Genomic DNA, 27,051 nt, shown 5'->3' with positions numbered 1-27,051 from the left:
TCTGGTTGTGCTTGTAGACATTTGTGATAACAGAATCTGGGAAAAGGAATAAAAAAGCAATTTGTAAATTAAAAAGGCTGGGGAAAACGCTAATTAGTAGTGCTGACCAGGCTCTGATCTCATGCTGGATAATTGGCCATTTAAAGGAAAGTGAATGCTTTTGCTCTTAACAGGTGTCCTACATACACTTTTGTGATCTTGGAAAGCAGCAGTTCCATTGGTCGAGTTCTTCTTCTTTTATCTATTGTAGAGCATCTGTTAGTAAAAGGTCTGATCAGAGCCCTATCACCTCTTGCCTGTGCTCTCCTCACACACTTTATCAGTGTCAGGACAGGTCAATGCATGGAGGAAAGGTTGCTGAATGGACTGAGCACAAAGCTCTGCAAACTGCCTGTCTTTGATAAGAGACAAAGCAGAAGTGGTGACTGCAGTCATCAAATGTTTCCTAGCAATTTTTGGCAGAAGAAAGAAACCTAAGGCAACATTCTGAGTAGGAGATTGCATAGTATGTTTCTTTGAAATCTCCCTTTACTTCAGATGGATATGTTTATACTGTCTCTGCAGTGGTTACTGAAAAGTGACACTGCACTCTGCGGAGGCATGGCTGTGGAGCTGGCAGGGCGCTGGGTTGCGTAGCTGCTGTCCTTCAGAGACCTTTAGCTGCGTTCTTGTGACCTAGAGTTTATTGTTGTTATTCACCTGCCGTGTGGCAGGAGTTAATCTTTCAGATCAGTCCATTCTGAAAGAGTTTTTGAGAATTGGTTGAGTTTGATCAATAGGAATATCAACTCTGTGAAGGCTGCTATTGAGAAAAGCAAAGGAGAAAAACTTGGGCTACATTTCTCTTAGCTGGGGTTATCTGTGAAAGAGAGGTTATCTCTGCTAACCTTCCTTCACAAACAAAACTTGGCAACGTTGCTTAATTTATGATCATTTATAAGCTCCTTTTAAGAACCTTTTTGGGTTAAAATGTTAAAGTGCTGTGGGAAGTGCAATTTAGTAGCATTGCTGTTGATCAATTTGCAGTTAAATCAGGAAATAGCTTGAGTGTATTTGTAATTCCCAACTCTTACAGATTTCCTAAGCGCCTGCATGAACACATTTAGATACTCGACCACCTCTTTTTGTTGTGGAGATGCCGAGTGCTAGGCCCTATTTGCAGTGTTTGTGAATTTGCTTCATAGCTGAGAAGTTGCCATTTTTGCTTCTGGAAGTGCTGGGGTTGATGCTCAGATGCTGAGATGTTTTGGTGCAGCGTAGTGTTGTATAACAGCACTGTTTTTCCTGCCTAACAGTCAAAGTGTGGGAGTTGCATTTCCTCAAGATTGATGTCTCCTGAAATATTGGGGGTGGAGATTCCTGTGTACATGGCCAGCAAAGCAGGAGGATGTTTATAAAACAATGGAGCAAAAATAACAATTGTAATTAACTTTTAGATTAACTTTAATGTGAAAGTGTGTCCTTCCTCCCAGCTGGTTCAGCAATCCACCGTGTGCTCTAGGCCAGGTACTGCGTGTCACGTATCTTTTTTCACTGGATTTGGACAAACTCCCTTGAAGCCACTGTGGTGAACCTGTAATTTGGCACAGGACTCTGTCACCTGTTGTCTTTTATTTTGTAATACAATGATGACTTCTGGCATCGCAGGGGGAAACTCTGATTTTAAAAATCTAAAATATTTGGGGAATTGATGGTGAGTTACATCTTAATAAATAAATAAAACCTACGTGTGGTTCTTATGGGGCATTGTGTGTCACTGCAGTCTGTGCTGCATGTAAGAGTTGCACTGAGAGCAAATAGGACCAATCCTCAGCTTTGTTCCTTCACGGTTATGTACTACTGACTGAGAAACACTGGATAATCTCCATATTGCATATCATTGGTGATTTAAAAAAAAATAATCTTTATATATTTCACTCACTTTCTAATGTTCCAGTAAAGCAGATGAAAATTGTTTTATTATTGTTATCATCTCCTCTGACCCTGAATTTTCTGACAGACTCCTCAAGTCTTGTATGAAACTCAGGTCAATGCATTTCTCAAGTCAAAGGTTTTCTTCACAACTGGAAGTGGATGTTTTTGCAAATGTGAAGCGATCGTAACTCGGTGTTTGAATGTGTGTGGGTGCTGATAGAGAATCTACCTTGAAAAAGCTGTGTTCTGTTTAAACTTCTTAGTTTTTAAGAGCTCATCATTATAATATGCTGATGATATTTAAGCCTATTGTTCTCTTAGAGTCAGGAAAGTGTATTTGTTATAGAACGCTTTAAAGAGGTGTTGGGTATTTTGAAAGCACATAAATTCAGTACAAAGTTATTGACCTCAAATGATTCTGAAATTAATTTGCATTTACAGTGTGATTGTTGTATCACTTCTTATTTGGGCATCCGTAAGTAACAAGGAAATAAGAAGCTAAGCTACCAAATACTGTTAAATCTCACCTTAAAAACTCCAGCCTGTGACAACAGTGAGAGGAAAAGTGATTTTTCTTGGTTGCTCATTGTCCTTATTTGTGCTTCTGCGTCCATTTCTTAAGATTTCAGCAAACTTCCAAAGAAATGTTGCCATTGCTTTTTGGGATTTGTTTGGCTTTCATTGTTTAAAAAATGCCAATAGCAGCTGATATTTAGTTTGGAGATATCTGTCACCTGCACGCTGGTTTGCATGAATGTGCACCCATGTGTAACACGTGCAAAAGGCCTTTCCATACAGTAGCTTTAAAGGACAAACATCTGAAACTGCACAGCTGGGATAATGGTTATGAGCAGACTCCTGTCTTGTAGGGAAGATATCCTGCATATTCTCTAAGTCTGAAACAATGGATTAATTTCAGCAGTTGGAATTTGTCTTGTCTGTGAAATGGCTTTGAGCCAAGAATACAAAGGGAGAAGAGGAAAGGAATTCCTGAGCTGCCCAGGAACTTGAGATAACTCTTGAAAGAAGACAAAGTCCATTGTATTTTAATAACAATTGGGCTTTGATTTCATTGCCTAAGGTGGTTTTGATTGCTAGTTCTGAAGAACAGAATGTCATTATCTTCTTTTCATCACCTAGCTGACTTAAAATTTTGCAAAGAGGGTCATTGGCCCTCTTAGCAACTCCGTAAACATCTACACTAGAAGTCGGAGTGTTATTTCTTCAGGCTGCTTATTTCTGCTTTTGGCATGCAGTGCTGGTATACTGATATTTTCCAGGACTCACTTGTGACAGTTTCTTCCACCAGTGATGCTGTTGAGCTGCAGCTGCAGTTTGCCACACATGGGCAGAAAAGTGTTATCTTTGTAGATTACGTGCCTGAATCTCCAGTCAGACCTGTGTGAATGTTTTATGTGAATTTCAGCAAAGAAAAAGGGAAGTACGCTGCCAAGGTTAACTTAAGAATGAGACAAGGAGAAAGGCCATTGCCTTGTTGAAAGCCAAGCAGCAGTCGACCATCTCTAGCCTTTGCTGTCCCCAGATTCAGGAAGCAAATGCAATAATTTGCTTTAGTCTTTGATGTCCAAAAGCCAAAGCATTCTCTGTGCCTCTGGGTTCTGTAACGTGCATCACTTCATCTTACTACAGGTGGGGACAATCTCCTCTTGGATATGGCTTTGTGGGACATAATGTCTGTACATCTGCAGAGCTCAGCTTGCAATCCAGGCTAGTGGCAAAAGGGGCGATTTCAAAATGTGCTGAGGATCTTAAAGAAAGATGACTTGCAGTTATTGTGACTCCTGGGCTGCAGAGAATAAAGATGTGACCAGCGCAGTCACTTGTATAGGATTGGTAGCATTGCTGTATGGCATTTGCTGTGCCCAGCCAGAGCAAGTAGAGGACTTGAGTTGTTCATGGGGTGATGTAGCAACTGACACTTTTTTTTTAACCTACACCACTAAAGGGTTTATTAGAATAATTAAGTGTAGAAGCAGCAAAGAACGTTTCATCAGACATGTATTTTGCTGTTAAAATCAGATATTGTGTATAGACCCATCATAGTTCCACAGTGTAATAGAGCACCGTAAATGTGGCCTCATTTTTCCAGGTAGAAACAGGCCTGAATAGTGAAATGATCTGCTCAGAGTAATATTGGAAATGGTTTCTAGTTTTCTTGTAAGCTGTGAATGATGTACAGAATGCTGGCATCCAGATTGAATTTGGCAGTCGTGGCCTTCTCTTTGCAGAGAAGCTGAGCTGGGGGGTGGAACAAGTTCCCTTATTACTTAGTGTAAGCAAGCTGATGTAAATAATTTAAATTCAGCTGGGGCATAAGGAGTTACTGCCCTCCTGTGTGTAGTGTGTGAGGTACACACAGCAGCCACAGGCTGTGTCAGACTGTCTTTCATCCAGCCATTCCGTGTGCTGCTGTAGTCCCAGGGAGCTTCAGATGAGATAAGAGTTCATACACTAAATATTTCACAGGAAGACATTCACCCACCCAACCCATGCTCTTGTAAATATTCAGTGACGAAAGGAGAATGGAGAGAGGTGAAATGAGTATAAGCATGCATTGTAAGTAATTGTTGTTCTGGTTTTATAAAATGTGATTTTTACTTTTTTATATGTATGCATAAAATTCAGTACTCAAACAAGAATCATAAATGCTGTCTTCCCAGAAGTGCAAATGGTGGTGGTGACTGCAGGCCAGGTGGGTAAAGGCTGGCAGGAGAGGGAGAGAGGCACAGAGGCTCTGTATTGTATTTCTTTTTTATTTATTTTGGTGTGTTAGCACAGCAGTTTCCAAGTCAGCAGTGCAAATGTGTTCAGCTTTTTGTTAGCAGCTACTCCAAAAAGCTGAAAACAAACCAGATTAACTGTTTCTGAGTAACTGCTTCCCAGTGATTTTGTTTTATTGTTATTCATTCCTCCTACATATTTGCTCCACCTCACAAACTGATCTGCTCTGAAAATTGTATCATGGCTGAGTTCACATCAAACTACAAAACAAGATGAGAGACTCGTGGTGCGGTCTGCAGGCAAGTAGGGGGAATTTTGTCTTTATGTACAGTTCCCCATCCTGTGAAAGGAAATTAGTCTTGCAGAGACAAGAGAAGAACAAAGCAGCCACACACTGCAGTTCATAAAACTTTCCATCATTCTTCTGAATGCCTTTTCTATAGAGCAGTGCTTCATTTGTTTCAAGGCAGTTGTGAAACTGGAGACTGAGAGCAGTGAAAAAGGAGGCTCATTAGAAAAGCTTGTTTAGAAAGAGTAAATACTAAAATTAACCTGCCTGTCCAAAGGAAGTGCACAAGTCCACCCTCAGTCTTGCACTGAGGTCTTGATGAAGACGTTTGCTTCTCCTTGTGCAGAGACTTGCCTGTGAATTGGAGCACGGTGCTTAGAGACAAAGGGCTGAGCTAGGAGTCACGAGATGCTGCACCTCCAGGAGGCGTTGCTCTCTTCCTCCTGTTCAAATACCGTGGTTTTTTCAAGACACAATGGATGAGACTTTTGTGTAAGAGTCAAAGCTGATCTTACTTTGTACAAGAAACCTCTCCTCCCATATTTACATTAATTGTAAGATTCTTCCTTTGTTGCTGATGTTTATTTGTCCCATGGTGTGAGCTGTTCCTACCCTCCTCTCTGACTTGTTATTTTCATGTTAGCACAGTGTTGAAGCGTCTGATCAATAGGCTGTGAGTGAGACTGCTGGAGTGCTGACCAGAATGCATCTAATGGCAGTGGGCTCATTGCTCTTGTTTAGAAGGGCAGCAACTTCATAGTTTTTTTTTTTTTTTTTTTCATAAAACAACTTGTGGGCTTGTTCTTCAGCCTCTGTGAGAACTGACATAAAGGATGCTCAGGATCCTGCACGATACACTGTTCAGCAGGTGGCTCAGGGCCATGGGTGGCAGCTCTGACAGCTGAGGTGCCGGGGGATCCAGCAACATTTCAAAGATGGGAGATAAGGCCGAGTTGTTGCAGGTTGAAGCTGGGATGTTCCGTGAGCGTCTGCAAAGTAATTGCATGTGGGTGCTGTTTCCTTTGATCCAAAGCCTATGATTTAAGGGTGCTGAGCTATCAACTATCATTTTTTTCAAAGGGAACATGGAGAATCAGTAAGCAGTGTAGGTCGAGGCCGGCGATTTGCCTCAGGTGTTTTAAAGCTATTTTTGCACTATTATATGAAAATTTCATTGAGATTTTGTGGAAATGTTTCCTTCAACATACTGTTCTATGGCCAGAATATGTTTTAAAATCTCCAATATTTGTTTCAAACTTTCTTAATGAATCAAGCTCCAGTTGTCCTCCCAATGATGCTGCTGGGACTGCCAGTGTGCTTCGTGCTCTGAGGCTTTTCTGTAATAAGGAACTCTGCTGAGTCGGATCTCAACCAGATCAGCAAATAAATGTTACTACTGAAACAGTAACTTCCAGGTGCCCCAAAGGTAGGATGGAGTCAAACCAATGGTCTGTCACTTAAGTGGTTTATATCGTGCTGCTGATGTGAGCTGCCTAAATTTCTAGCTGTTGCATTTCTTTTTCTGCATGAGAACTACATAGAGGAAACATAAGGACCATTAAAAAAAAAAAAAAAAAAGTGCTGTTCTTCTGAAGTGATTAATTCCAGCTCTTGTCTGGCAGGTGTCTCTTTTTCAAGTACTGCACTGAAGAAACACTGGCACATCCCTTTTGTCTCTTCTTTCTTTTCCCTTGAGCGACCTCTCCTGTTTCCTTTGCATCTGTCCTGTGTTGGTGAGGCTGCTCTATGGTACGTAACTCATTTCACCCCCAGTCTCGTCGTAGCTTGGGAGAAAGTGGAGAGAAATTCTTTCAGCCTGGAGCAAGTGCTGCCATGATCATCTCAGCAGCTGTGGGCCGGTAACAATGGAGGGATCAATGTACCTGGCTGCAAGCAGCAGCAGCCTGATTTGGTGGTTGGTTTTTGTTTGTTTGTCATGAGGTCTGGGGGACATGCAGGCATGTATGCTGAGACAAACTCATGTCACTTCTGATCCATTTCTTCCTTGCTCAGATCTTGGGAGAGTCAAGCCAACTGGGTGCAGTGGGCAAATTGTGGGGCTTTGCTGGGCACCCTCTAAGGCAGAATTAAAATCGGGAACTACTTAAAACCCCCTTGAATTTTTGTACCGTGATCTGGTGCCAGACAATCATTTTGTCATCCAGGTTGGCATATAGTTTCTGCTAATGCTGCCTTTTGTCACCTGTTACAGCATTTCTATTCTTAATGCTATTCATGGGCACTGCTTCTAACAGCACTTTTTCTTGCCCTGCCAATTAAGTCCAAACTGATGTCCTCTCTTCCCTTCCTTCTCTCCCTGCTTCTGGTAGTGCTCTCTTGTCTCCCTCCTGCTTGCAGGCTTGGGCTGGGTGAGGTGCCTCAGAAGGCTGAACAAGAAGAAATCACCCAGCCTTCTTCCTCCCTCACACAGAGCAGGAGAACTTTCTATTTCTGTTGTGTCCCAGTTTAGCTCTCAGCACTGATGCTGGGCTAAGACATGATACGTGTCTTATGACATGTGTTGAGTGAGCCTTGATTCACAATTGGGACTTCTGTGCAATAAAATAAAAATGTTCTTTGCTTCCTCCTTATGCTTAAAAAAAAAGAAACATTGTGATGTTTGCCTATGTTTAGCATGTCTGCTGCCTTGCCATTTTGGAAGTCGAACCATCCCTATTTTTAGAGCTGAGCTTCCTGTATGATCACTCTTTAAGTTTGTCCTTTGCTTAATACAGTAAAACTCTTCCAAAAATAAATTAAAATCTTAGTTAAACTGAGATAGTTCTGCTAAAAAAGTCATGTTGCTGTCTAGATATAAACGGCAGCAAATCCTCTTTGGATGAATGCTGTAACAAAAATCAAACCTCTCTAAAAGATATATACCTATAATGTCAAAACACGAAAAGGAAGTTGAATGATGACCACAGCAACATATCAGTTATCTCAGTGCTTCTGTCTACAAGTGCATTTAAAACCACTTGTAGATGTGGGAAAAGCAACCAGACCAGGTATTCAGATTAATTGCCCATAACGCTGTTGTTCTTCTGCAATAAGCATTCTCTGGCTTAGCTCATCCAGGCTAGAAAACAACTATCTTATCCTAGGGTAGCAGCATGCAAAGTCTTAAGTATTTCATGGTAGCTGGTGTGTTTTAGCGTCGTAAGTTACCTTAGTCCAAAATGACCTTTGACTGTAGTTACAACTTTACCTAAGTATTAATCAGCATGTTTTGGAAGTTTGCTGTAACTACAGCTATATGTGTCACAAGCTACTCCTGTAGAAGCTTGGAAACTTTTTTTGTGCGGCTTTCTATGGCTGAGGTTTTATCTCAAAGAATTGCTGGAAATCACAGTTTAATATCTTTACATCTATGCAAAGAAAAAATGGCTTCTACATAATGCCACTGAAACGCATTATTTGCCATGAACCTCTTTTAGTCTTATCATGTTAAGGTTTAAGACTTTGCTAGCTCAAGCTCTTCCTATAGACATGCTCTAAATGAACCTTTTGTTGTACGAAGAAATCTAACAGCATGGGTTATTGCAGGTTGGCACTTCTATAACAAATGGCAGAGCTGCTGAGGATGGAAGATGGGGAAGGTGCTTGTTGGGCGCAGGTAGCTTTGCATTTCTGTAAGAAGGAAATAATCTGACCCCACTGAAAGGCTCCTGGTGTGGGAAGGGCTCCAGTCTGGGGCTGCTTCTGGCCCTGGTGCTGCAGGACAGGAGGGCAATGGCTGGGGCCTGTCCTGTGGTGGGGAAACTACGGGTGGGAGAACCACCATGGGGGCATGGAGGTGTGTAGAAGTGTCCAGCTGGACTCTTGCTGCCATTCATTCTTCTGTGTCCTCTGGAGGATCTCAGACGTGGGATGCATTTCTGTAACTAAATTTGTCCTGATGCTGGTTCTGAAGCATGGGGAAATCTCATTAGTAGCTCTGTTTGAGCAAGGTCGTTCTGCTCTGATTCTTGTCCCTCTAGCCAGTGCAGGCTATCACGTATCTGTGCTCTCTAGCTCAGAAGCTCCAGAGGGACTGACTGGGATTCAGGTCAAAGTTGCAACTCTAGGTACAATTAACCCATTAGTGAAGCCAGCAGGCTTCCTTAGGCTCTGCCAAAATCCTGCGTTGCAATCTGGGGATGTTTTTCCCTGTAGAAGAGTAAAGATCAAGAGGGAGCAGCAGACCTGGCCCTCAGCATTCAAAGTTGCTTTCTGACTGCAGGCATCAAGCTGTCTGTTATGCACAGATCTTAATTTTGTCACAAATGGTTAAAATAGTTCCCCAAGATAGCTTTATCCTCTTGATGTGGACAGGCTTAGTAATATCTGGGAAATGGTAAATTGCACACAGTAAATTGCACGCAGCCTCAGAAACTCTGCCTGAACTCACATCTCTCAGTCTCTGTGTGTTCCTTTCTCTTGTTCTTCACCGGTCTCCCTTTCTGGATAATATTTAACCTTCTCCTAGGGGCAGGAAATAGGTGGGACAGCTGAATCTTTTCAGGAGAGAAGAGGAAAAAAAGCTGGCAGTAAGCCAGAGCCACTGGGAAGTGGGCAGTGAGCTGAGGCTGTGAACCTGTAATTATATGTCTCAAATTTTGCAAGCGGTGCTCCAGAAATCATTATGCACAGGGTGTTTGGTAGTGCTGTGGTTTAAAAGAAAAACAGCCCCTCTAATTACTCTTTAATTCAGAAGTCAAGTGACTGTCGATTCACATCTTAGCTCTTCTGCTTGTAATTGATAATCAGGTACATCTGACAACCCTGTTATTGAACTGGGCCTCATATTTTTAATTCATCAGGTAACTGCTGATTTTCCTTTCAGAAAGGGTAATTGAGAGGCTGTATGAGGTCGCTTCCAGTGCGGCTGAGATCAAACCTGGATTGTACTATGGCACGTCTCAGACTGCCACAAAGCCCTTCAGATTCAATTTTTCAGTATCAAAGTGCTTAACCCCTGTGGGCTGTGGTCTCTGCTTTAATCCTCAGGCTGTGGAAGCCAGCAACCAGGCTGGTGCTAATTTAGGGGCTGTTTAGTAGGACTTTCCCAGCTGATACCCTGATGAGTGGAAAACGAACTTCCCCCTAGAAGGTAAAGTTAACAGTTAAAAAAACAACAACAAAAAGCAAGTTAAAAAAAAAAAAAGGCAAAAGGAAACTGGGTTTTGTGTATTGTTTCAAACGTGCAAATACCAGATTTAAGCATGTTTGTGCTTTTTCATGCGTGACTGAGCTCTCTCCCCATCCTGCCTCAAGGTGGCAACACTACGTGCAGTCCTGAGTTCTGACTGAGGAATCAAATCCCATTTTGGTGGTGCTGCAGTGGAGTCTGACTGACAGGCCAGTGAAACTACTCCAGACTTACACTGTATAAATTTTTCTTTTTGATTACAAAGCTTTATGGTCTTGAGTTCCTTCCCAGAATCATTATCACATCTGTCACTGTCACTGCTATCAGAGGCTAAGGATGTTTTTAATGGAGCAATGAAATCCAAACTATCATTCTTGCTGAAATACTGCTCCTAAGCACACAATAGGCCAGGTGCTGCAATTATTAATAATTCCCTCTGATGGCATAATATAGGCTCTCCGTTTTGTTTTAGTACAATTTACTTAGAGTTATTTCTTCAGTGATGGAAATTGTTTTGGAGTGATTTTTTGGAAGTGCTGCAAGTTTGTTTGCTGGAATCCTTCTCTCCTGGAAATGAGGCATGTCTCTCACAGGCTCCCTTTTGCTCACACACAAATGAACTGCTAATTAAGATGATGAAATTGCTGAAAGGGGTGAAACCTTCCACTTGGCCAAAGAGAAGATTGTGGATTAATCTGTATAAAGCTGAAGGCTCGATTAAAAACTGCTGTTCAACATTTTGGTGCTAATGAGACTTGCATGTCTGCCACTCAAGAAGCTGCGAGTGTGTCCTGTGGTTTTTGTGTAGAGATCCGAAGTGAGCACTTCTGCTGCTTTCATCTCCACTGGTGATGACTGGAATTGAGAATACACAGCAATCAGTATCAGGTGTGCAGCAGTTCGTATCAACTGCTTATGCAGACTGCTTCTTATGGTAACTTTTGTACATGGCCAAAAGCATCTTGAGAGGCATATGAGAGGCATGTTTACAAGACTGCACGGTATGGTTTGGAGAGCTAGTTGTCTTGCATGCCCACTGCTACCACATTAAATCAGTTCTTCGCAGATTTTAATGTACTCCAGCTCGTCTTGTGTGTGTAAAGGAGGGAAGAACTCTCCATCTCTCTGGAGCAAAGGCAACAGATGACTCGCTCAGTGTCATACTGGGCACAAAGTCTTGTTCCAGGTTAGTTACCTGCTGACTGAGCTGCTTAGGACCTGGGGAGGTACCGACACTGTTCTGTTGCCCTCTAAAAACAGCTTCCCTGTAGTTGTTGAGAACTTACACATTTAAAATAAATCAAGTGTTTTAGGAGCATTTCTGTGCATTTGCAGGAAGTCGTCGAATAGTGGATGTGATGGATGTGAACACACAAAGAGGTGTTGAAATGAGCATGTCCCAGTTTGTGAGATACTATGAAACGCCAGAGGCCCAGCGTGAAAAACTCTACAACGTCATCAGCTTGGAGTTCAGTCATACAAAGCTGGAGAACATTGTCAAGCGTCCCAATGTGGTAAGGGATCCTGTTTACTTTCAGCTTCTTTCCAATAAGCAGTTGCTTTGTAGTAAATAATAGAGCTGGAGGATGCACACTAGAAAGAAAGTAACGTAACTCTTGTAACTCTCGTCTGTTTAGGATCTCATTTTCCACTGTCTCCTTGGTGCTGGAACTTAATCTACAGGAATTAGGTGCCTGATGAGCTCTTAATCATGTGATTTGTACTGACATCCAATTCTTTTGAATGTATTTAGGGGAAACTGCATTTAAAATTAAATACCTGTCTATTGTCTTATGGTATTGTATAAGTGTTAATGTGCAAATACAACCTAATCCAAAATAACAATAGAGCTATTTTGTAATGTAAAATATAAAGCTATTACTACCCTAAAGAAAGCAGTCTTAGTCTGTGACTTGCTGAAGAAGGAAATTGTGGATTATCTCTAAGGAAGAGGAAATTTAAAGCCATAACCTAGGAGCTTAAATTCCTTCTACAGACCCTCTTGTTCAGTGCAAAAACGTTCAAGGGAGCCAAAGCAAAGAAGTTGAAAACACATGTATTAAATATAGAAATTTACACAAAATTAATTTGTCATAATTACTGCATGGTCAGAATTGGCATCATCAGAGGAAGAAAGCAGATTCGTACGCGTTTTGGAAAAGTGGGTGACTCTTGTAACTTCATGGAGTTACTAGCAGTGAAACTGTGACCATGTTAATAAAGATAATTTCATTTATTACTAAAAAGTAGCCATATGTGAGTGAGGATGACAGCATCAGCTTGTTGTACACAGTGATACAGTGGAGGAACTGGCATTGGAAGTTTCACAGTGTCTCCTCTGGACACTCAACAGAGAAATTTGGGCATTGGTCCTGGTTGATCAGAGAACAAAGAGACTTCTCAGAGCAGAATGAGTGCTGCTTGTTCCACTGAGCCTGTTTCTGGCACTGAATGTTCATGGTGCTGCAGAGTGTAAAACTATGGCCCTATGGTGCTTTGCTGTCAGCCACTTTTCTTGCAATTTCTAAGTGCTATTGCAGCTGTAGTAGTGGTTGTTTTTGTGTTTTTTTTTTTTTTTTTCACTGGGGACATCTCTTGCATTTGCAGGCAATATAAATGCCACACTTATGCCCGAACTGGTGAAGAAAAAAAAGTAGATGGCAGACTTTATAGCTGATTTATGGAAGTAATTATTGAGTAGGGTTTGTGTTCTGTTACATGTGTATCACAAATTGAATATTAAGCACTTATTCAGAAGTTTATACAGGTTTTTGCTGTCATTCAGACACTAGCCAGGCAGTTTTGGAAGTGCTCTGGGGAGTTTCTGGTGTTCAGTTGATCCCGATTTTCCCAACACATCATTCTCAGCGAGCTTTTAAAACATCTGTGCTAATTTCCTGGGTGCTCAGGACTGAAACATGCAATTAGGTCCCTGTTACCCCATGTAAATTAATTTTTCATGTTTGTTTAATTCAGCCTGAGTGTAAAGGGGTTTGTAAAACCAGCAATATTTAGATCTCACTGGAAGAGTGCTCTTTCAGCACCCTTCAGGTGCTGCAGTGGGAGATACAAGAAGAAGGTGCCAGGGACTGTGGGGAAGTCCAGTCAGTACATAAGGTCAGATATGAACCAGATACTGTATTTGTAGGAGAGATCCTGTGAGTGCTGCAGAGCTATTTCAGCCCACAAGGCAGAAGTACTTGACTTTGAGTAAAGGCTGTGGGTTGCAATATCAGCATGTGGGGATTATTTCAGAACTGGGGCAGTAATCATCAATTTTGTTTCCACATACAACTGTGATAGTCACGAATTGGTGCTACTTCTACTGCCTGTATCATCTCCCTTTGACTCTTCTCCAAGTACTGCTTGTTATCAACAGTACCTGGTGCAGATGGAGAAATAGATGAGCAACAGCCCAACCTGCAAGAATGTCACGTGCTAAGTGCAGCATTATGAAATGCTCTGAAATGAAATGCAAGCCTTTGGGTCAGCTCATACAAATAATCATTCTTGCACGGGCCTTTTAAAATATGCGGCAGTCAGGACGCTAGGTTGAGTGCTGCCCATGGCAGAACTGTAGCTCTCGGTTCTTGCTGCACACAGAGGGAGGAGAGGTGACCAACAAACACCTCGGATAGGTCTCACGGCCCTTGTTGGCCCATAGACAGCACGGCAGGAGTTTGGAGCTGTGTCGGGATGTGCAGCCACACCGTGGCCAAATGCCGCACTACAGCCTGCCTGGTTGGACTTCCCTCCTTCACTGGAGTTAGCCGTTTTGAAAGCTGGTGTGCGTGATCCACTTGTGTAATCAGGAGGGAGTGTGATGGATACCTAGGACATCACTAAAAATGCCAACCAATGAGATGCAGGCTTGACCTTACTGATGGTCAGCTAATGCTCTGGCACCCAGGAGAGATGTGTTAAAATGTCTCTACCAGGCACCAGGTTCCACCTCCTCTTCATCTTGCTGGTAAAGTCTTTTTCGCTGTTTTCTCCTGCCATGCTTCCTAGAAGTTTGGCATTTGAACAGGAACTTCGATGAATCTTAATCTGAAGTAGAACACTGAAGGAGATGATAATGTAATTACTCAAATCAGAATGTGGTCAGAAAATGGGTTTAATGTTCCTTGAAATGGAACGTATTGGAAAAATGTAATTTCTTTTGTGCTTGTGTTTTAATGTTCATAAATGCAGTTTCTGGGATATTGGTTACAAAAAAGTGTGCCTGCTACTCATCTGCTGCTGACCCTATTGGGATTGCAGCCAACAGGGGTACATCCTACCGTGTGTTCAGTGACTAATAGTTGATTTTTGGGGCTTCCAGGTGGACTTAGTCGACTGGGTGGATAATATGTGGCCACAGCATTTGAAGGAGAGACAGACAGATGCTACCAATGCTATTTCAGAGATGAAATACCCGAAAGTGAAGAAGTAAGTTTCTTTAAATGCTTTCCTCTTGACCTCCTGGTTTAATTCCTTTTGAACTCAAAAGCAAGAAGCAAAGAAAATCTTTATTTATTTATTTTCTGTGAGCAGGAAGAGAAATTGATGTGATTGATCTGTTTAAGCAGTGTAATGCTGATAGGCTGCTCCAGGTTTCAAGGAGAACAATTCTGTATTTGAGAATTTTACAATGGATGCTTCATGATTTAAAGCTTGTGTTTGGGATCTTTAGGAAAGGAGTTATGTATGTGCATGCCTTTTAAATTTCCCGATGCAATTTTTCTAAATATTTTCAACTGAGAAATAATCTACGATTTGAGTACATTTTCAGTCCAATCCCTTTAAAAAGTACCTTTTCATTTCTGTTTTCAGCAACTGTTTTGAAAATGACAGACTACCTCTGATCTTAAATGATAAAGATGTGAGAGTGGTCAAATGCTGTAGCAGGCTTCCTACTGAGGTGACTGATGTCCCATGCCTATCAGTGTTCAAGAGGTACTTGGATAATGCCCTTAACATTGCTTTATCTGTTGGTTAGCCCTTTAGTGGGAAGTTGGACTCAGCGATCTGGTGAGTTCCCTTCCACCTGAACTATTCCATTCTCCAAAAGCACTGGCCCAGAAAGCCCCTTCACAGGATACAGATGTCTTACAATTCATACAGTAAAATCAAAGCCCTTCTGTAGGCTGCATTCAGATTCTTCTCAGGTCCTAAACTACTAATGGCTGAAAAGTTGTCAGCTGATGCTTTGTGAAATGAGCTTGCAGTCCATTGTTAATAGGCGTGGGTCTCCCTCAGAGATTTGTTTCTACCACTCATGGCAGTTTACTTACCTGCTGAAGTTCCCAAGCATTGGACTTGCTGCATACACTGTATTTCTGGTGGCAGAGGACCCTCTCAGAACAGGTTTGATGAGGATCACAGGTAGTTTGACCTTCTTCTGCCAATCCCAGTTGTAGTCTTTGGATGAATTTGCTACTATGAAATCACCTCAGTGCTCCTTCTGTTTGAATGTCTCCCTCTTGGAATTGTAGTGGCTTATTTGTTTTTGTTTTTTAAATATTTGGAATAAAGATTAGAGGAAACATACCACTTTTGGAGGCCTGAAAATATGCATTGTAAGAAGTTTCATAAGAATAAACAACAGAAATTGGATTTATTGTTAATAATTTTAACAGCTGTTGACTTGTGTGGCCAGTGAGCAGCAGATAATCCTGAAAGCACTAAATTGACTTCACCGCTGTTTCTGTTTTAGAGGCATTTTCTATTGGCCAGACCTAATGCTGGCAGCGTCTCACACTCTGTTGTTGAACCAACTTCTAGCGCTCTGCAAATTGCTTAGAACTGCTTCCAAACTGTAATGTCTAAAATAGATTGATACTAACATATACAAAGAAGCGTGCAATCCATTTTGCATCATTTTGTCTCTTATTCCATAATAATAAATGTTTTGGAAGGTGCAGGTCTCCGTAACAGGAGAGGCGTTGTGGCAAGCATTGGGTGGAAGCCCTGTCCTGCAATTTGCTGAGCACACTGATTTCAGTAGAAGTTAAAGGTACTACATCCTGAATAAGCAAACTGCTTGTTAGGGTCATCAGATATGGATAAGAGTGCCAAATTTCACACATGCATCTGGAAATGTCCTATGTGACTTGCTAAAGTTGTGCAGTCAGAGTGGAAAACAGAACTCGGGCAAATTGTTTCCCCTTCCCAAGTGATTAGTCCACTAAACAACATGCTTTATGTATAATAAGTTAAAACTAAGGAACAGAATTGTGTTCTTAAGATTCTTAAGATCTTCAGGATTCCTGGGCTGTACAAAGTAAGAAGCAAGGAAAACTGTCCCTTACCTGGAGCAGGCGTACTCCAGATACTGAGGAAAAAATGCAGTCAGTAAACAAAACAAGGCAGAGATGGCTTCAAGGATAGGGTAACAACATGACTAACAGAATTTAGCAGAAAAAGCAGAGTGTGTTCTTGCAGTTCACTACTTGCATCATGAACTGCCAGATGGTAGGTTTCAAGGAGGGATTTTTAGAGAAGTAGCAATTCAACAGATTTTGACATGGAGCTTTTCCCATGTGTGGGGGGTGACCTGTTAGAAAGAAGGGATGCCTGTTCAAGAAGTAGACATGTAACCATAGAGGTTGCTGTCACTAGCAAAGGGAAGGTAGAGGTTGGCAGCTTGATAAACTAGTAGATGTGATAGGTAAAGGGAAGTTAAACAGTGAAAGACTAGGTGCTTGAAATGTGAAAATGGAGTTTGTTGTGGGGAAAGAGAGTTACTGTGCACAAGGGTTAAAGGCAAGCACGATGCAGCTGGAGTGAGAGTGTAAGAGGGTTATTTAGTGAGCATCATCTAGCAGAAAGGGTAGAGAAAGATGATTTACAGCACTGGTGGCACAAAATTTTTATCGGTCTGCAGAAGCAACAAAGATAAATTTAAAAGCAAATATTGATAGTCTAGGAGTGCCAGAGAAGTTGTCTTGGATGAGGACAATGCTCCATGGTGCTCAGTAACCTGTCTGCTGTTGCCTGCTGTCATAGCTGCTCTGGGGAGAATGGGAAAACAGCATGAGCATAAAATGCAGCAGCCCCTTAATAGACTTCTGAACTTCCACTGTAAGCAGTTCAGGCAGGGACTTCTTGAGCTGGAAGTGGTTTCTGTGTGCTTAGTGACTCTCAGGAGATTTTTCTTCTTTAAACTTGTCCAGTTTAAATATGAAATCCTCAAGAGATTAGCTTTCTCCATCTCTGGGAATTCACACTGCCCCTTTCCTGTATAGATACCAGTCCCAGCTATTGCTGTGAGTGCCCAGAGGGCACGAGCCCTTATTAAAGAGATTGTGTTCAATCATGGAGCTAAATGTCAGTGCTGTCACTTGTTTCGTATGTCCCGTTTGTTTCTGCGAATCTCCAGTATTCGTATTCTTTAATTCTGACTGTTGTTGCTCAGAAATTGGATTGTTTCATTTCATTTTGGTTTTCAGCGTTCTCATAATACTGACTCTGCAGTATGCCATACCCACCATTAACGTGTTCCCTACAAACAAAAAGCACTCCAGCGAGCGCGTTGCAGTTTTGCAGACACAGATGGCATTACCAGACACAAATGTCTGTCTTGGCTCCTGCACATCGAGTTCCGTGCTGGGAGTGAAGTTAGAGAACGCTCCATCTGCTGCGCTGCTTCGGTTACTAGGAGTGCTACACGTGCTGGAGGCTGCTGTGGCTTTCACTTGGATTTGCACCATTAACTTAAAAAAAAAAAATCAAAAATCAGGGTAATGAGGTCATTCATCTGTCTGTAAGTAAATGACTACTTTCCTAATAAGAGCCTTAGAGGACTGAATTAAGTGAGGAACAGTTTATGTCAAAAAAAATAAGTAGAACTTTCCAAGCACTGCATCTTAAGCAGCAAGAAAACGTGAGAAGTTAGGCACTGGCCTGCTGAGGTGGTGGTGTGACAAAATTCAAACTGATGTAAGTTGGCATTGCCCCTGAAAAACTGTCCTGTGCCCATATTGTCCATCTTTACTGCCAGAACATGCTGTTATACAGCTGCAAAGTAAACTGGACTAGAAATTGGTCTGGCTGAAAATCGCCTCAGAAATAAAGAAAAATTGGTCACTTTTTAGGCCATTCCAGCCATCACATGATTGCTTGGATGTTTGTGCCAACTGAGAAGCAGTGCAAGAGCACGACAAGATCACGGCAGGGGGATTGCAGGCAGAGTCCTTCTGCAGTTCATGCGAGGTGCGGATCTATGTGGTGCTGGGAGAGCAAACAGCAGCTCACTGCTGCTGAGATCACAAAGCAATGGCAGCAAAATAGCAACTGTGCCAAGCCTCAATCACTGCAGCAGCCTTCTGGCCTTAAAAATTCTTCTTATTAGAATGCCTACACACTGCTATAATAGATCTCTAATATCACTGCTGTCCTTCAATAAGGGATGATATAGGGGGATAGGACTTGATCTCTTGAGGTCCCTGTCGACCCCCGTGATTGTGTGATTTTACATGAAACATTGACTTGTTCACAAAAGGGTGCTGCTCTGATACAATACACTGTTAGCCCTGTTTTTCCCTCTGCTGGGCAGTTATTCAGCCATCCATTCCTTTCTATTCATTAATTCCTTTGCTAAGTAGAGATGGATTTAAGCAGATGCTAAAATGTTCCATGGAGCTGTGGTCTAATTAGAAGCTGAGGGTGTGCCTCTGGGGACAGAAACTGCCCTTTGAACTGAGGGAGCTCGCAGGTCCCACAAGGCAACCTGGTGCTGTTTAATGCATGCGTGATACTTCTGTGCACAGTGTGTGTCATTTGTGAATTGTTTTGGATACAAAACTGCCCCACAGATATAATTAAGTACAAGAAACAGAGACCAGTAAGCACGAGTTCTCAAACTTCTTAAGCTAGCCAGGTAAATAAAACTTTATGTCTTCAATTTGATACATTAGAGTCAAATCCTCCCTTGTGTACAGCTTGGAGGACTCGCAGACTCACACGTACAGCTGAAATAAATGCTGGTCTTTGAAACTCTTTGTGGTGTAGCTGGGCAGCCATGTCACAAAGATGGAGAAATGCACTGCATCTGCAGATGCCAGAACGCTATTCCAGCTTCATGTGCTCGCAGTGCAGACAGGCCATATTTTTGCAAATTGGCAGGTTGGTTCATTTCTTCACAGCCATCGCTGCCTTCTCAGAAATGTAAGCTTCCAATTAAGAGAGAGGCCTCTCAGTTCTTAAAGTTCAAAGGTAACCTCCCCAGCATTAGCTGAATGCACGCCGTAGCGGTGAGGTTTGCAGTCAGTCTTGAAATGGTAGCTGGGTGCAGCTCTGCTGTTCCTCTCTGTGAGCTGTCCCTGCCAAAATCCGATGGCTGGAATGTAAATAACTCCTTCCTCGTGAGGTCCCCGCATGCAGCAGGAGGCAGGCCGGGATCAGGAGCACAGCGGTGCCTTGGTGCTTCAGGGCACCTTGGATGGGAGCGGGGCAAGGTGGGACCAGGTCGGCATCAACTGCTCTCTTTGCTACCGGTGTGATCTGGATTTCTGGTTGCTTTGTAAAATCTCTAGTGCAAAGTGAGGCCGTCCCTTATCTGGTACGTTGTTTCTGTCTGCCTGACTCAGCCTGTAACCCCCTCAGGGCAGGCACCAGGTCCTTTATGTGCTTTTGAAGTGCCTGCCGCACGCTCCACCTTTAATGATTAGTTCCTCCGTGATCTGGAGAGGCGATGCTTTGCCTGAAGAGCTCCTCACCTCAGGCCCTGCTCCTGGCAGGGGATCCGGGGCTGTGGGCTTCACTGTGCCCTCGGAAGGTGGAGCTGGCCCTGAGGCTGCAGGTGGGTGCCCGCGCCCTGCTAGCGGGCTGGAGGTCCCCAGTCTAAGAGGGGAAGCCAGGGGGAAGCCGGTGAGCCCTTTCCGTGAGGGTCCCATCACGTGGGGGGAGGCCACGGGCCTTCTACGAGGGGAACACGGGTCCCCCTCTCCTCGTGAGGGACCCGAGGCCCTCGGGCCTCCCGCAGGGGCTGCGGGCGGGGTCGGCGCTGCGGGGGCCGGTGGGGCCTGGGCGGGGGTGGGGCGGCGGAGGACGGCAGAAGGGGCCGCGAGTGCTGGCCCCGTGTCTGCTGGGTGACAAAGGTTCCTTTTGTCTGCCGGCGTGATTTGTGGCTTTCGGTTACGGGGCCCCCGTGCGGGAGCGTGGCTCGGGCCGTTAGCGTTGCCCGGGGCGGAGGTGAGGGGCAGCGCGGAGCCGCTCCGTCCTGCCCGCCGCGGGGCCCGCTCCTTCTCCCCGCTTTGGCTCTCGCGGTCGGCTCATGGGTTTGTGGTATTCGGTTTCAGGCTTAGGGATTTCAACCAGCCGGCGCTGCTCCTGGGAGGAAGGAAGAGTGAGCTATACTTTTCTCATTGGCCCGAACAAAAAACAGAAGCCTCTGCTGGGGTTTGGGAGTGGTTTATGGGCTGAGCTCAGTGGCAGGGGAGCCCTCGCAATGCCAGAGGGAATAGAGCCGTATGGTGCACGATACCTAATGCGAGAGAAAAGGAGCTGAGCTCAGGGTAATGCCGCCTGCGTGTGCTCACGCGTCTCCCCCGAGTCCGTGTGCATGTGCATTTCCCTGCCTGCGCGCGTGCCTGCGCCCGTGCGCGTCTGCATCCTGCCGTGTCCGCTGCTGTCTTTGTTTCGCTGTTTGCTTGTGGGTTCGGAGCGATGCGTGGCGAGTGCATTGTGGGTTTGCCTGCCAGCGTGGTGCGTGCGGAGCAGCGGCTCCGTGTTGTTTCTGCCTCCGTCTGCTTGGTGGTTGCCTTCCTCTGGATCATCCCCTGTGCTCGTTTTGGGGGATGATCTTCCCTGTGAGTTCACAGCTTACTCCATGTTTCTCTGCATCCTTTCACTAATGGTTTTACACAGATTTTTTTGGGGGGGGAAGTTCTTTTTTCCCTTATATCTTAGACCCTTCCTCCAAAATAACAGTGTGTTAACCTAAACAATTCCCGGCTGTTGGAACATGAAACAAACTCCGGTGGGGAAGGGAGGCTCTCTTATAGGAGATTACAAGCAGCTGCCTGGTGGTGGAAAGCCTACGCTGGTGCTATGCAGGGTTTGGATGTGGTGGAGAACAACTGAAGTGGGGCATCCTTTGCATCACCTGTGCTCTCAGGGCGTACCTCTGACATTGTGTCCCCTCACACTGCTTGGGGTTGTGCTCCCATAACCCATTACCTGCTGCGGCCCTGCATTTCTATCAGTGCGGTTACCGTGCGACAGCTCTTTTTTAATAATAATAATTATTATTGCGGGTGCACGCAGTACAAAAAAAACCTGAAAAGTTGCTCCTTTCCCCACAGCAGCAGCAGCTGCTGGAGCAGCGGTGTGTGGGGCTGCGCGGGGCCATGTGACTGCGGCGCGTTGGGAAGGAAGCGCAGAGGTCAATGCAAAGGCATTGTGCCAGGAGGGCTGCGGGCTGCGGCCCCTCCGCGCTGCGGGGCCGGACAAAAGCGGCCCGATGGGGTGGGTGAGCAGCAGAAACCAAAGGGGAGCTACGCTGTGTAGTGGCTCCTTTGTGGAAAAAGGTGTTTTTGTAGTTGAAAATGAGCTGTATGTTTTTGTTAACCACCATTTGCCTGGCTCGTGGCACCCACCTGGATTGGAATGGAGGTTGTGTGTAGAGAGCTGCAAGAAATCAGAGGGAAATGGACAAAAACGTGCGTTGGCGCTGCTCTCTGCCTGGGTGTTTTCTCACACAGCTAAATTCTCCACACTTGGGTTCGACAGGGCACGAATGCTGTTGTTTCCTATCTGAGTGCGAGAGATCAACAGCTTCAGGTTGGCGTTAGCTGCTGGTGGATGGGCACAGCCACGGGATGATGCGTTTGCCTTTGGGCCCCGCAGTGCCCCCTGATCGGGGTCTGCACAGGTAGCTCAGTCCTACAGAACTGATCGTGCCATGCGTGGCTCACCTTCCACAAACAAAAGGAATCAATTCCAAAGGGTTTGGATTTCTGCTTGAGCACAATGCAAACCCCTCATCCTCAGTGCTGCCTGCAAACCGAGGGCTTGTTTTATTCGCCATGATTCAATCTGTGACTTTCTGCTCTTTGGCTCAAAGAAAGGTGACTTCCTTCCTGGGCTTTTATTGGTTTTAATTTCTGTCTGACTTCTCGTAATCAACAACATCTTGGTGGGCTGCAACATGAAAGGAGAAATTTAAGAGAAAAAAAAAAAAAAAAAAAAAGCATTTGGGAGGGAAGGACTCGTATTTTGAAATGGAGCATGTTGAGAGTCTGGCCAGCCCCTGGGCTAGCTGGGATTCCTGAAGCACCCCGGCTGCCCAGGGGTATTTCTTCGCTCCCGCTCCTGGGGGCGCCGTGAAGAGAACCCGCGCGCCGCGCTGAGCGGAGCCGTAATGGCGGGCGGCGGCGCGGGACCCTGCGACCCCGGCCCGCCTTCCTGACAGCGCTGCGTGCCGGCCTGTCAGCCCGGGCTCGCGGCGGTTGCTAGGCAGCGGCTCCTGGGGCCGAGGGCCGCGCTGATTGGTCGGGCGGCCGCAGCCTATCGGCGCGCGGGACGTTGCACGCCGCCTGCATACTGCTGAGCCTCTCGCCACCTGGATGTGCCGAGAAAAAGGCACGGTGCTGTGATACCTTTTTTTTTTTTTTTTTAAATTATTTTTATTTTTCCCTCCACCTCCCCTTTCTGGTACTGTTTCCGTAACCAAACAAACAAAAAAAAAAAAAAAAAAAAAAGCCAAAACAACAACAACAAAAAAACCCGACCCTAAAAAAACCTCCAAACCAAAAAAATAAACCCAGTCAGGCCATGAAACGGAGACCGGAACAAGGAAAAGAGGTTAGTGGGTTAAGCGGTGTGCGTTTCCTGCGGCCGCAGGGCGCTGCAGCTCGGCCATCGCTCAGCGCCGGGCCGCGGGGCTGCGGGCGGGGGGCGCCGCCGGGAGAGCCGCACCGAGCGGCTGAGCTGACGGGTTGGGTGCCTGGCCATGCTGCCGGCCGCGGCCTGGCTGCCTCCTGCTACTGGGATGCCGAGCGATGGGAACAAAAAGGAGCTAGCTCGCCGAGCGAGGTCTCTGCCCCCCGCTCCTTGCTGGAATGGCAGCGGTGGCACGCAGGTGATGAGAGCTTTTATGGGCAAATGCGATTTTTCAAAACTTGGAGGCTATTTGCGTACAACTCACGGTGAAGGTTATGTCTGAGCATGAAGGAGAGCGTGCAGCAGAGCATCCAGCGACGGGCGGTGCTGTGCTGCTTCTGACAGCGTAACTGCCAGCCTTCCTCCATTCCCCGACTCTGGGAGCTCCTGGTTGTCCAGACAGCAAACTCCAAGTTGGAGATGCACTTTTTTCAGTTACAGGCTAATTATCATTACAGACAAAAACCTCTGTGCTGTAGATGCAAAAATATGATTGGTTGGAAACGGTGTTGCGCACATAATACTCTGTAAATTAAGACATGAAAAATGCGTTTCAGACTGATTCTGTTTTGTCCTTCGCTCTGCTTTCAGGTACTGTTTGATGAGTGTGAAAGGATGCTTCACTGATTTCCATATTGATTTTGGAGGCACTTCAGTGTGGTATCACGTTTTCCGTGGGGGGAAGGTAAGCGAACCTTGCTTGATGTTTGTTTTTATTCTTCTCTGCCTCTTATGGCAGGAAGGGGTTGCTTGCTTTTGTTTTTCTTTCACTTTTCTTGTTTGTTTGTTTGTTTTTTTTCTTTGCTAGTGGGTTGTCAGTCTGTTTCAGTTACCTTTGATGCAGATGCAGTTTGCAGAAATGGAAGGACACTGTTTGCCTTTATGAAACAAGCAAGAGATTTGTTTGAAATCTGTAATGCGCGTGTTGTTTGACGGTGACTTTGTGCATGTTATTGCTGTGTGGTTAGAAGTGTCATGTGGAGTACGTGGCTGTGTGTACCCTCGTTGGGTCGTAGTGCCCTCGTAAGTCACCTTCTGTAGCTGGAGCTTTACTGTATCCTTTTAGAGATTTCATGGTCCTCCTGTGTGCACATTAAGCTGAGCTGAAGTGTTGCAGAATAGAGAAATGTTAAAATGTGAACATAGCCACACATGCTGTACATCTTCACTGGTTTAGGTTGCTTTTCCTAATTGTAGTGTAGACAGCGTAAGGAGGGCACTGATATAAGTGGAACAGATTGATCATCCCTGTTGTGCAGACACCGTTAATCTCTGTGTACAGTGAAGTTGTGCTATACCAACATACTGTTTTGAACTGAAAGTGAATTGTGCAGGCATCTTCTGAATGAAATGTTTCATGGAAGAGAGATGACAACTGACAGTTATCTTGCCACTTCCAGCACGTAATTGCTGCCGCTGTCTGCTCTGGACCTCAATGTACAATACCTGAAAAATGTGTTTTTTATGCAGAAAGCAGGCTTGGTGCTCTGCATTCATTTCTCTAACGTAGGATAAAGTTCCTGGAATCTCTTAGCTGTGTATTTTTGTTGACTGTGGATAATAGTTACATCTTTGCTTTATTTTTAGATCTTCTGGCTGATTCCGCCTACTCTGCAGAATCTAGAACTTTATGAAGAATGGGTTCTCTCAGGAAAGCAAAGTGATATCTTTCTGGGAGACAGGGTGGAACGATGCCAAAGAATTGAACTGAAACAAGGCTATACATTCTTCATTCCTTCAGGTATCACTTGCTAACTGTTTTTGGAATCACTGGAATTGTGCTTGGCTCTCTGTAAAACAGTTCTTCACATCTAAGGCCTGTGCTGAGCTCTTTATTCTCTGTGGCAAGGAAAGGTGAGGGGCTGAATGCATTTGATTTCCCAGGAATTGTCTCATTGAAACTGAGGATGTGCATGCAGTGATCACTTGAGGGAGGCCCTGGCTCTCTGGGGCTGTCAGTCCACCACTGCTCAGAGGTGCTGTGACTATTGTTACTGCTGTTGGTTTTCTTGGAAAAACACTTTTCTGTTTTTGTTATTCCGAGGTAAAACTGCTGTTAAGTATATCCAGTGACCAGTGATCTCTTCTGGCAAGATTAACCTGTGCTTGTTATCTATGACTTTGCCACTGTCTGTGGTCTGAGGTGGATTGATTCCTGATGGAGCCCAGTGGAGATTGCGCTGTGTGGAGGAGCAGGTGTTACACTCCATCAAAGTTGCTTTGTGGTGAAACAATGTTATTTAACGGTTATAATTCTTCAGGACTTGTGCTGATGGAGGGTGTGCTGGGTATGGACGTCTGCCAGTAGTCCAGGCCATGATTTTACACTGCTGCCTGCCTCAGTGGCTAGGTTGCACGACTCAGCCTCTTCCTGCAAAGCAGCCAAACAGTTGCTGCTTTGAAGGCTGATGTCTTCAGACCTTTATTCTGCTGCCTAGAATGGATTAAGGATGGTGCAATCTGTAACGCTCTTCATTTCAGGCGATATCAGGCTTTGCTCTGACTATTATGGGTCTGCAAGCTTCTTTATAATGATATAATACATTGCCTCTGTCTAGTGGAGCTTACCAGGGAAATAAGTATTGATAGCCTTTTTACATGACAGAAGGACTGCTTGGTAGTTCTTCAGCTTCTAGAATTACTTTGCAGAGATAAGATTGTGACAGTTTTTTTTTAGTCTTAGAGATGGATAGTATGCAGGTCATGAAAAGACATTGAAAATGTTCTTGCTAACTAGGGAGCATTATTAGTATCAACCGAGTCTGCAAATTTGCACATTTGTAAGTATTTGGTCAGAATCAGCTTGGGGGTGACAGGTAAAAGGACCTGGAGGGTGGAGGAGTTAATCCATTAAAGGAATTAGGTCTTCCCTTGAAACAGGTCAGAATGTGCTGTTACTGTTTGAACTGGGTGTTTGAGTGTGCCTGTGCTGTTTGCTTAGATCCGTTTCTGCATCTTCATGTTTATCTTTGTTCCCTTGTGAGCAGCCTCCTACGAATAAGACTTTCTGTGTGTTAGTTTAGTCACACTCAGCAGCTGGAATACAGCAAGTTGTGGGAGATTATACAGGACACAACTGCAGCATGGTGGCTGAAGTGTTCCCACATGTTTTTTTGACTATAGTTTCTGTTTTCTTAGGAACACCCCTAGCACAGAAATGCCAGTACCTCAGCTGTTGTAGGCCCCATGGCATGTTTGAAAGACAGATACGAATAACTTCTCCTTAAGCACCTGATGGATTTCAGAGATTTTTGTTTTGCTGTATATCGTTAGAAACCTTCACAGATCTCTTATGTGAAACAACAATATTGTCACGTTAGTTAAAAAAGTAGAAAATGCCCGGTTGAAATTGTTCCAGGTCAAATTGAGCATAGCCTTGTCAGAGAGGTCAGTTCTTGTGACCTTTGCTGTCATTTGTGAGAGTATCACACTGGTTTACGTTAGGATGTGTTTTGTATGTGCTTTGTAGCTCTTAGTGCTTGGGCTTTGGTAATGGGTGCCTATAAAACCAGTCTGTCCCATGCTTTCAGTTGAGCCTGATAAACTCTTAACCAGCCTCAACTCGGGTGCAATGGCTTGTGCTCAGAAAGTGTGGAATGGTAAAATTAGTGCTCAGCTGGACTGTGAATGAAGAGCATCGCGGTGAAGGGCCTTTTGCATAAAATATCCTGCTGTGCTCTCATTTTCAAGTCATTTTTTGGGGTGGTCCTAGCAATGCTGTTATATCATCACAGCGCAAAGGATGAAGCAGGTAGAGAAGGCTGTAACAAGACACATGGGGGAGTAAGATCATAGGCTTGTGGGAGATGGAAGGTTTCTTTGAGAATCTAGGATCAGCAGTAGATCCAGTAAATCCTTGAAACTACAAAGCAGTTGCACAAGAATGGGAGTTATTCTTTCAGAAGGCATAATTATAGTGCTCACCAGGGCCTCGGGGTATTTCCCTCTGCATCACTGCCTTCGTCTTTTCAGGATTAGGCTTAAACCAGTTAATTTCTACCTATGCTCCTAACCCTGGAAAGCTCTGAGAGGCATGATCACAGCTGTGGAATCAAGGAGAAAATTGTCCAAGTATTATCAGCGTAGTGAGTCACTGTGGGTCAAGGTG

The 27,051-nt window shown here is 44.4% G+C and overlaps 1 protein-coding gene across 1 annotated transcript in view; it reads left to right on the top strand.

Moving 5' to 3' along the window:
• The window catches only part of KDM2B (lysine demethylase 2B), a gene marked incomplete at both ends in the record, with an annotated part of 98,890 nt that overhangs the window by 7,740 nt on the left and 64,099 nt on the right, over positions 1–27,051 (top strand). The window contains 4 exon segments of the mRNA XM_079543910.1: positions 11,412–11,590; positions 14,401–14,507; positions 23,535–23,628; positions 24,531–24,684. Coding sequence (XP_079400036.1) covers positions 11,412–11,590; positions 14,401–14,507; positions 23,535–23,628; positions 24,531–24,684 — 534 coding nt within the window.

The sequence above is a fragment of the Tetrao urogallus genome, assembly GCF_951394365.1.
Source record: "Tetrao urogallus genome assembly, chromosome: 17".
In the NCBI taxonomy this organism is placed as follows: domain Eukaryota; kingdom Metazoa; phylum Chordata; class Aves; order Galliformes; family Phasianidae; genus Tetrao; species Tetrao urogallus.
The sequence above is the reverse complement of the archived record's forward strand: the minus strand, read 5'-3'. Positions and strand labels throughout refer to the sequence as shown.